The 11,368-nt window shown below is 33.7% G+C and overlaps 1 protein-coding gene across 1 annotated transcript; it reads left to right on the top strand.

Annotated features, from left to right (window-relative positions):
• The first annotated feature begins 6,703 nt into the window (after positions 1 to 6,703).
• Positions 6,704 to 8,047, top strand: LOC139901353 (probable methyltransferase PMT2). Its single transcript, XM_071884078.1, has 4 exons — positions 6,704 to 7,080; positions 7,555 to 7,632; positions 7,739 to 7,960; positions 8,017 to 8,047. The coding sequence occupies exons 1-4, from the start codon at positions 6,704 to 6,706 to the stop codon at positions 8,045 to 8,047; spliced, it is 708 nt and encodes a 235-aa protein (XP_071740179.1).
• Positions 8,048 to 11,368: the final 3,321 nt, after the last annotated feature.

The following is an 11,368-nucleotide window of genomic DNA, read 5'->3' as shown; positions in this document are numbered from 1 at the left end:
AGTCATGACCTTTTCCGATATGCACTTGGAAGAGTTGCACCCGAACCTGAGATTTGACAGACTTTGGATAGATTATCCAAAATATCAACGGGGTTTGCATACTCTTCATTCTAAGGTTGTTGAGGTACCAAGGGTCATAGAATGGGGACCCTTAGAAGCTGTAGAATTGGCCGGGCCAATTAGGGAATTACTTGTACAGAGGTATGGTAATTCTTCTTTTAATGACTGGGTATGTTTATTCACCATACGTAGACCTGTATATAAAGTATGGTGTGAAGAATTGTTATGTAGTATAGAGTTGAATGATCGGGTAGCTAGTTTAACCGATCGTTCTTTTATTAGATTTTTGTTAGGCGGTTCGATGCGCCACATGTCTTTACTGGACATGGCTCAGGCTTTACGTATATATACGCCTGAGGAGTTAGCGTCTGCCGATTGTAGAGGATTGATACTAAACGGTAGAAAGATAGATGAGAATTTTGATACACACGGTGTGTGGAGTCAAATGACAAGCCATCACCGTTTCAAAGGGGGAAATTACTCTTATTTGGATATAGATAGAGCCGAATTAAGAGTGATACATAGGTTTTTAGCTAATTCGATTACACAAAGGGGTAAAAACAAGGAAAAAGTAAATGAACAGGATTTGTTTTACCATATGTGTATTCGAGACCCACAAAGCGCTGTAAGTATACCATATTGTGTGGGTTATTATTTATCAGCTATGGTTAGGGGGATGCGACCACATAGCATAATAGGAGGTGGTATTTTTGTTACTTTGATTGGTGAATATCTCGATGTGGATATAAGTCGGGGGGATTATTACTAGAAGAGCCGGAACCCCGCGATACTATAGGTTTAAATGTATACCATGGTGCGAAAGTTTTGAAGAGGCGAAATAACGCCGCAGTACGATACCATGGTAGACATCCACAGGTGGAGAGAAACCAGCAGCAAGGTAATGTAGGAGGGGGGAATGAGATGCAAGAAATGCATAGGTTTATAGCTTCTCAGGAATACGAAAATGCTAGACAGAGAGCATTTGAAGATTGGCAAGTTCATCAGAACCAAATCATAGCTCATTGCCAACATATAGGTAGAAACTATATTCCTACACCGAAACCCATCTTCCCTCCTTGGTCTATAGAGATGCAGCCACCATATCCTACGTATAACCCTGCCGAAGCATTCTATAGCACTTATGGTTATGCCTGGAACCCCTATTGGTACCAATATCATCCTTAGTTTACTTTTTTTTTTTTTTTTTGTAATTATTGATACGTTTAATACTTTTGTTAATATTGTAATCATTTTTATAATTGTCTAACTTTTATTCTTAGATTTTAATAATTTTTGAATGTGGGGTAATATACCAAACTTCAAAAATATGTATATATATTTGCAGTTTATCTTATGTACACAACAGGGTAAAACAACGCATTTTCAAAGACTGGCATTAAGTTCAGCAAAAGCAACTAATTTTGACGACAAGATGCAAAATATATGTGAAATAACAACAAGACGGAATGAACAAATGATGTGCACCATTTATCATTCAGCAAACAAACGCCAATATATTTGGAAACTTTGGTAAAAATTTAATCATTTTCACACAAATCACCCTCAATAATTTAAATTGTTACTGATTTCTTGCAAATGAGGGCATTGCAAGATCTTAAGTGTGGGAAGGGGTTAAATTCTTTCGGATTTTAAAATTTTTATCTTAAACACTTGGTTACCATTAAAAATACTAGTAAAGCAGTAGTTGTATTAGAATCTAGTGCTCTCTGATAATAAAGAACAGCCCTAGTCTTATATACTAACTACCCAATTCTAGTAAAAATTTTCAAAATTTTCAATTAAATGAACTCAAAATCATGTTTATACATATTTATGAACGATAAAACTAGGTTTTAACACCGAAATTATTGTTACCTCGGAAAGGACATAAATTAAGAAACAAACTAAAATGTTAAAATTCATTTAAAATGGAATAGATGACGATAAAAAGGAAAATAAAAGCCAAGTGTGGGAAAATTTACCAAGTTATCTTAAACATATGTCACATATATCTGTAACAAATAACTGAAAATACTTTTGCTTTGGACTAAACTAAACTGTTTTACCCGATGAAAGAAAAGAAGAGATGGATCTACACGATGAATCAATTCCATCATTAAAAGGAAGTAAAGTCTTTCGAAAAAGACACGCGCTTCTTGATTTAGGTCATGAAGTTGTCGTCCAGACCAGCTGTAGGTTGACGAAAAATCTAGAAAAGTCATCACTAAAATCAACAGGAAATCCACGGACCTCAGCATCAAACAGGGTCGCCAAGTGGTCGGATTTATCCTAACCATGAGAAGGATTTATCTCGTACAATGGGGGGGCACCATGCAAATTAGCTGGATAAGACTAATGAATCAGATCCCCAGAAAGGATAATCTCCTTAAAGATTAAAAATCAGCTTTTAAGCCTGATATTACTCAATCCTAGAGATTGACCTTAAAGATTGAGAATTCAAACTCATGGAATTCAATGATATCTAAACTCGAGCTTGAACGAGAAAATATTTTGATCAAAATTATAAACCGATTTGTTTTCTGAAAACCCTATTTTCAATGCGTTCATTACCATTGAACGTAAAATCCTAGGAATTCACCTGAAATTCATTAGGTCGCCTGAACTAAATCGGGTGTCAACCGTAAGAACGGTGGTTGCATAGTGGTCAAAGACAGGACCTTGTGCCATACCGAAAAATTATAAGGGTGAGCTTTACTATTGCTCCTACCAAGGATAGTAATTGCGTCCGACACGTTATAGACCATAATCAAAAGCATGTCACGGGACATTGCCTTAACAGTTGCTTGTTCAACGCTTTCCTTTACAACCGGACGGTAGTTTGCCGAAAGGTAATATACGGAACAAGTAAACTGGACGTGTTGCTTTCCTAATACAAGGTTAGCAAGTGGGTGACACAAAATCGCAAGTTTTGAGCTAAAATTTTCAAATCTGAAACCCACCAAACCCACAAAAATATTTTGCAAACACCGGTAAAGGGTTATCCCGGAAAACTTATCTAGGGTAAAAACTAGATTTAATTTTCAAAAGATCAAATGTTTTCATAAAGATCCAATTTCCTTAATGGATCTAAATTTTTATAGTCATGTGGGACTGTAAACCATATCATTACTACCATTGTTTATACCGCCGTATAGAAATCACTGATGTACAAAGTGTGAAGAATAAAGAAGTGATTCTAGTATTTCAAGACAATATTGCTTGAGGACAAGCAACGCTCAAGTGTGGGAATATTTGATAATGCTAAAAATGAACATATATTTCATAGCATTATTCCTCAAGAAAGACAAGCTTTTAGTTGCAATTGTTCTATTTACAAGTGATATTCGTTTAAATAATAAAAGGTGAAGACAAAAGACAGATTCGACGAATTGAAGACGCAAACGACCAAAAAGCTCAAAAGTACAAAAGACAATCAAAAAGGTTCCAATTATTGATAAGAAACGTCTCGAAATTACAAGAGTACAAGATTCAAAACGCAAAGTACAAAATATAAAATTGTACGCAAGGACGTTCGAAAATCCGGAACCGGGACCAGAGTCAACTCTCAACGCTCGACGCAACGGACTAAAAATTACAAGTTAACTATGTATATAAATATAATATAATATATAATTAATTATATTAATTATATATATATTATATATATATATTATAAACCGTCGGCAGAGAAAGACTCCAAGGGTGTGAGCTGTAAATACATTCTCCGCGACTCGCGGAGTTTGAAGGCCAAAAGGGCCGCGAGTCACGGAGCCCCAATTTCAGAAACTTCCTATAAAAGCAAACGAATTCTGATCGAAAAAACTACAAAATATATCCATCTCTCTATCTATATCGTATATATTTATATTTATATTTTAATTTTAATTTTAATTTTAATTATAATTCTAATAATAAGGGTATGTTAGCGAATATTGTAAGGGTGTAAGTCGAAATTCTGTCCGTGTAACGCTACGCTATTTTTAATCATTGTAAGTTATGTTCAACCTTTTTTTTTTATTAATGTCTCGTAGCTAAGTTATTATTATGCTTATTTAAAACGAAGTAATCATGATGTTGGGCTAATTACTAAAATTGGGTAATTGGGCTTTGTACTATAATTGGGGTTTGGACAAAAGAACGACACTTGTGGAAATTAGACTATGGGCTATTAATGGGCTTTATACTTGTTTAACTAAATGAAAGTTTGTTAATGTTAATATAAAGATTTACAATTGGGCGTCCCTATAAATTACCATATACACTCGATCGGACACGATGGGCGGGATATTTATATGTACGAATAATCGTTCATTTAACCGGACACGGGAATGAATTAATAGCCACTAGAATAATTAAAACAGGGGTGAAATTACATTCAAGGGTAATTGGTGTAATTGTTAACAAAGTAGTAAAACCTTGGTTTACACGCAGTTGATAACCTGGTGTATTCATTAAACAAAGTATTAAAACCTTGTTACAATTCGAATCCCCAATTAGTTGGAATATTTAACTTCGGGTATAATAATAATTTGACGAGGACACTCGCACTTTATATTTATGACTGATGGACTGTTATGGACAAAAACCAGACGGACATATTAAATAATCCAGGACAAAGGACAATTAACCCATGGGCATAAAACTAAAATCAACATGTTAAACATCATGATTACGGAAGTTTAAATAAGCATAATTCTTTTATTTCATATTTAATTTCCTTCATTTTATATTTAATTGCACTTCTAATTATCGCATTTTTATTTATTGTTATTTAATCGCACTTTTAATTATCGTACTTTTTAATTATCGCAAGTTTATTTTATCGCACTTTTATTATTCGCAATTTCATTATCGTTATTTACTTTACGCTTTAATTTAAGTCTTGTATTTATTTTTAATATTTTACATTTGGTTTTAACTGCGACTAAAGTTTTAAAATCGACAAACCGGTCATTAAACGGTAAAAACCCCCCTTTATAATAATAATATTACTTATATATATATTTGTATTTTTATAAAAGTAAACTAATATAGCGTTGAGCTTTGTTTAAAGATTTCCCTGTGGAACGAACCGGACTTACTAAAAACTACACTACTTTACGATTAGGTACACTGCCTATAAGTGTTGTAGCAAGGTTTAAGTATATCCATTCTATAAATAAATAAATATCTTGTGTAAAATTGTATCGTATTTAATAGTATTTCCTGCAAAAATTTAATAGTATTTTATACCCCTCTGCTTTGACATCAGTGCCTATCTTTGGAAGAGGAATGTGATAGCTATGTCATTTGCGCCTAGAGATAATCACGAAGCGCAAGTTCAGTTTGCTCTTGAAAGAGGGGTACCTGCAGTTATTGGTGTTCTTGGTTCAATAAAAATGCCATATCCGTCTAAAGCTTTCGACATGGCTCATTGTTCGCGGTGCTTGATTCCATGGGGATCAGATGGTAAGTTATGATTTAAAGTGGGTGTTTCGCTTCTATATGTGTTGCAGAACTTGAAATTACTTGGCGAGTACTCGGTTTTTGCAACTCGGGGAGTAGAAAGTACTCGGCCAACTCAGTCAAACTCGGTGAAAACTCGGGGTTACTTGGAAAATTGGTAAAAATTGGGCCAAAACTCGGGATTACTAGGACAATCGGTCAAAATTCGATCATAATCAGTCAAAGTCAAATTTGGTCAACATCCAAGTAGTCCCCGAGTTTCCGAGTACTCCTTAAAATGTCCCGACCCAGTAACAATTTTTGCAACCTTGTTTCTATTTACACACGAATAGTAGATTTGATGTTCTTTTTTAGTTATGTAGTTTGTTAATTGTTAATGTAGATGGTGAATACATGATGGAACTTGATCGGGTGCTTAAACCGGGTGGGTATTGGGTGCTTTCGGGCCCTCCTATAAGTTGGAAAATCAACTACAACTCATGGGAACGAAAAATGGAGGATCTTGAGGAAGAACAAAGAAAGATTGAAGAAGTTGCAAAACGTCTTTGTTGGGAAAAGATATCTGAGAAGGGAGAAACGGCGATTTGGCAGAAGAAAGTAAATACTGATTCATGTTGGCCCACCGAAAATAATCCCGGGATTGAATTTTGCTCCAACGATCCTGATGATGTCTGGTACGAAATCTAATGTTTCGTTTTCGGGTTAACATAATATGAGTATATATTTGTCAACTTCAACCCATTTACTAACTAATGGGTGGATTTGACTTGTCTTTTTGAGGTCTTTCTTATTCAGATTATCCGGTAAGGCGGGTATTTTTACTCAGATGTATGTGGCTACTGGCTAACTGGGTTAGTCCGTGGCCGTTTCTGACCCTTTTCGTGACCCTCAAATGGGTCAAAAAGAAAAGTTTACTAAAAGGAAAACCCATCAAACAAGTTGAAAGTCACACAATGTCTATTTTTATGTATATAAGAATAAGTGCATGATAAATACCAATTATAACATTTTGAAACCTTAACTATTGTTTTTTAATCATAATCAACACATTCATTATTTATGCAATTTTTTAGAAATAAAAAACTATAATTTGTGTGTCCATTTTAACCCATTACCCGACCCGCTCACCTTTCCAACTAAACTTAAACATACCTCATAATCTTGAAGTCTTGAAGAAATATATCTTATTTGGTGATTTATGTACAAGAAAATAGAGACATGTGTAACTCCTCGAATTTCTAATGGTGATGAATCGGAATACAAACCATTTCCTGAGAGGCTTTATGCCGTACCACCAAGAATAACGAGCGGATCAATTCCAGGAGTTTCGTCTGATAAATACATCGAAGACAGCAAAATGTGGAAGAAACATGTAGATGGTTACAAAAAGTTTAATAAATATATTGATACAGGAAGGTATCGAAACATTATAGATATGAATGCGGGTTTGGGTGGATTTGCAGCTGCATTAGAATCTTCAAAATTATGGGTTATGAACGTTGTCCCGACTTTGGCTGAGACCAACACTCTTGGAGTTATATACGAACGTGGGCTAATTGGTATCTATCATGACTGGTATGATATTTGATCTATAAATGAAATCTACTAGAAGTGTCAATATGGGCAATTTTGACAGGCTGATTGCTTGGCCAAATGAGTGTGGGTCAAAATGGGTAATTTCATACGGATCAGGTTGAGTTTACCCATAAAAACCTTTTTGTCCAATTTTTGTAAGATTAAAATAGTAAAATTATCGTTTTTGACCCATTACCCAACTCACACCATTACGCCATTGTCACCTCTAGAAGTGTCAATATGGGCAATTTGGGCAAGCTGATTGATAGGCCAAATGGGTGTGGGTCAAAATGGGTAATTTCATACGGGTCAAAAAGGATGACGTCATGATGATGTCATCTACAGAGAAAAAGTAAATAAAAAGGAAAAAAGGGAAAACTGCAAAATGACTTTTTTGCCCCGGTGAAAAGTAAAATGCTCACCATAAATATTATTAGTATAGTGTAGTGTATAATATAATATAATGTGTTGCAGGTGTGAAGCTTTTTCAACGTACCCACGATCGTATGATCTTATTCATGCCAACAGTTTATTCAGTTTATACAATGAAAGGTAAATGGAACATGATAACAAAAAAAATAAAGTTCAAATTTTTTTCCTTAAACAAAAGCCTTGATTTGAATAAAAACTGAAACTTCTTTTATAAAAATCGATGCAGATGTGAATTTGAAGATATTCTTATAGAAATGGATAGAATTTTGCGCCCAGAAGGTACTGTAATACTACGTGATGATGTGGATGTGTTAATGAAGGTGAAGAACATAGTCGAGTTAATGAGATGGGATACAAAACTGATAGATCATGAAGACGGGCCTTTTGTTACTGAAAAAATACTTGTTGCTGTTAAACAATATTGGGTCGTTAACTCGACGTCTTCACAGTAATCACCACAAAAGTCTGTTTTTTTTTTTTTTTTTTCTTTCTTATTTTGGCTAGATTACGCGATTACAAAAAGAATCGGTCTTAAGTAGTTTCAAAACTTGATCCCTGAGAAGTTAGCATTAGTTGAATCAAAAGTGTAATCTTGATTTACTTTACTCATTTTCTGTTAACATTTTTTTTTTATTTTAATTATAATTCTTTTAATCTTGTTATCATGTAAAATAAGTTATAAGTCAAGAACTCATCTTTATGTTTTCAACCAAGTTTCATTTAATGACAATTTGACATTACATCCGTATAGACACAAAACATGAACTGTTAGAGATAAATGACATCTTTGCTTTGTATTCTGATAATTTAGTTAGTAAGTCTCGGGTGGGCCCTTTCAATGGTGTTCTAAGACTAAGAAGGTACGGTATTCATATCATATCTGCTGACAACAACAAAAATTATAATTTAGAGATTGTAATGACAATTTGTTGACAAGAACTTTGTTTATAACATCAGTTAGTACATAACCCTGCTACAGAATTGAAACGTGGTTGGCCGATTTATCAAATTTCGTTGCTTGTTCGTAAATCTTTGGTCTGTTGTTGATCAAAGTTTTCCGGATTTTGAATTTATGATATCGCTCATATCTTCTCTTCTCTTCATTTTACAAAGCATAAAATTAAATCTGAGGTGTCACTCTGACACACACCCCATTTAGTCATGTCCACGTGTAACTTTGTTTTACACTATGTTCCATTCTTTATTCAGTAAAAGACTGCCACCTGGATAAATACAGAGCATTATACCAATTCACGCACATTTACTCCTTCACATCTTTCTCTCACATTCTATCTTTAAACGAACCAAACAGCCAAGAACCTCATCATCGCCATTTTTTCCCATGTTAATTGAATCAACAATTCGTCACCAGCATACGATTAATGTATAAATTTTTACAAATCGAACGATATATATTTTGTAAAAAAGTGTTATTTTCGATTTCAACACCGTTCTGCCGAACCTTTAAGGATCGGAGAGCTTAGATGTGGTGTTCAATACGGATCGGTATAACTCTTTTGATATTCGAAACCGCAGGAAACATCTCCGGTGACGGGAATCGGTGGTCGTTTCCAAAACAACAATAAAACCCCTAATAGGCTACGATGAACAATCTTCAACAATAACGACGCAATGAACCTTCATCAGTTTATGTGGAACATCAGGTATTTTAGTTTCTATATACAATTTTGGGGTTGATTATTCATCCAGGTTGTATACTTCAACAGGGTTAGTAACCCTAATTTTTTTAATCGATATATACAGGATGTATATGTATGTAGTGTATTTACAGGTATTTTAATCTTTTAATTGATTAATTCATGGTTTTACATTGCGATTAATAGTAAAATTAAAAACTCAAAACCCTAAATTTTGTGGTTTACTGGTACAAATATAAGTTTAATTTTTTGTTAGTTGTTAATTTTTTAATTAAAAACTCGAAAACTTAAATTTTTTGTTACATAGCAACACGTATGTAAGGTTGAAAGTATTTCCATTTTTTTTATTTGGTCATTTTATAACTGGCTACTGAACTTTTGTTTATGTATTTATCAAATGATTGATTGATTTTATTTGATTATTTATCTATTGTTAAGTTGAATCACTGTGTTTTGTTAAAAAGTTGGTCTTTATGTATGTAGGGATATTACGTTTGAACATCATTATGGTGATGATGATGTTTAAGTCAGGGCTTGGGGATGAGCTGTTGACTATTTATTTGTACTCTGTATTATTTTTATATGGGCATTCATATAAACTCCTTCCTCTATATTGTTGAAGTGTTATTACTTATCCTTATAATCGGTTATTGGTATGCTGAAAGGCCACTTGGCTTATATTATTAAAACACAACGGACCATGTTAATCGATCCGGACAATTATTTTTACTCCTCGATACACCTTATCGAGATTTCGAGTGGATGTTTAAGTTATAACCGGATTATTCTGTTACCAATAACCGATTGGTTTAGAGTCTTAGGTCATTTTAACTACTTGTTGGTTCTGTCAATCGAATCCTTTTCGCCACAATCTGTTTTCTGCACTTTTGGAGCTGCAATATAATTCCCATGAGTATTTTTTTTTTACTTTCCAAAGTCAACGCCTCTTCATAGCTTATTGGGTGCAGGTCCATTTATTGTTCAAGTAACAATATAAGATCTGGTGTTGCAACAAGAACTACATGATGAAGATCAAAATGTAATTTATTGGTATATTTTACTACTTTTTGATGTTCATGAATGGCTTGATGGGTTATGATATTCGGGTTATAATCTGGTGTATTTTGGAAGATAGTAATGATCTTATGGTTAGTTGGAGCTGCATTCATATCCAAATTATGAAACATTATGTATTTATAAAGGAAGAACTACATGATGAAGATCAAAATGTAATTTATTGGTATATTTTACTACTTTTTGATGTTCATGAATGGCTTGATGGGTTATGATATTCGGGTTATAATCTGGTGTATTTTGGAAGATAGTAATGATCTTATGGTTAGTTGGAGCTGCATTCATATCCAAATTATGAAACATTATGTATTTATAAAGGGTTTGCTCAACATATTGACTATTGAAAGTCAAAGGATCATGAGAAACAGGGGTATGTTTGATTCAATATTGCATTTTGATTTTTGGGTAGGATATGGGAATACAACAAGAAGTGTAAGGTTTTAGTTGAAAGGATATCCAATTTTCAGGTGCAACTGTTTTTGGGTGATGGTATTGATTAAGTTCAAGGTTTACAATCTGATATAGGTCTACATTTATTTGTCACACCTGATACATTGACCTTTAAAAGTCAACGGACCTTCATTTAGATGCCTATTAATGCTATTTGGTTGATGAAGTATTGGTTTTGGATTTTACTACTGATATATATATATATATGAATTATAATTGTTGAAGATACAAAGGAGGGCTCAAGATCTGAAAACTGTACAAAACATCATTTTGGTTCGATCCTTTTGGTTCTTACGATGTTTGGAATTATTTGTGTCATGTATAATCTTTTGTCATTAGACACATACATTTTAGGATGTGGACATGGGATGTGCACTAATCTTATTGTTTAGCTTTGGTGTGGTCATGTGTTTGTGATCATTTGTGTCATCATGCAAGTGTTTTTAGATGTTCACTAAAAATATCTCCTTGAGCATGGTCGTTGTAGTTGTACTTTCTTTTCTTTTCTAATAAATTTTTCAAGTGCTTTGTCTCCTTATCTAAAAAAACAACACACAATGATGTATAAATAGTAACGATTAAAAAACTATTTTTTAAGCTGCCGTGCAACGCACGTGCTCTTAAAATCTAGTTATATATATTTTACATAAATTTTAATAGGGATATCCTTCTCG

Source organism: Rutidosis leptorrhynchoides, chromosome 3 (assembly GCF_046630445.1).
Source record: "Rutidosis leptorrhynchoides isolate AG116_Rl617_1_P2 chromosome 3, CSIRO_AGI_Rlap_v1, whole genome shotgun sequence".
In the NCBI taxonomy this organism is placed as follows: domain Eukaryota; kingdom Viridiplantae; phylum Streptophyta; class Magnoliopsida; order Asterales; family Asteraceae; genus Rutidosis; species Rutidosis leptorrhynchoides.
Note: the sequence above shows the minus strand (reverse complement) of the source record. Positions and strands in the feature narration are given on the sequence as shown.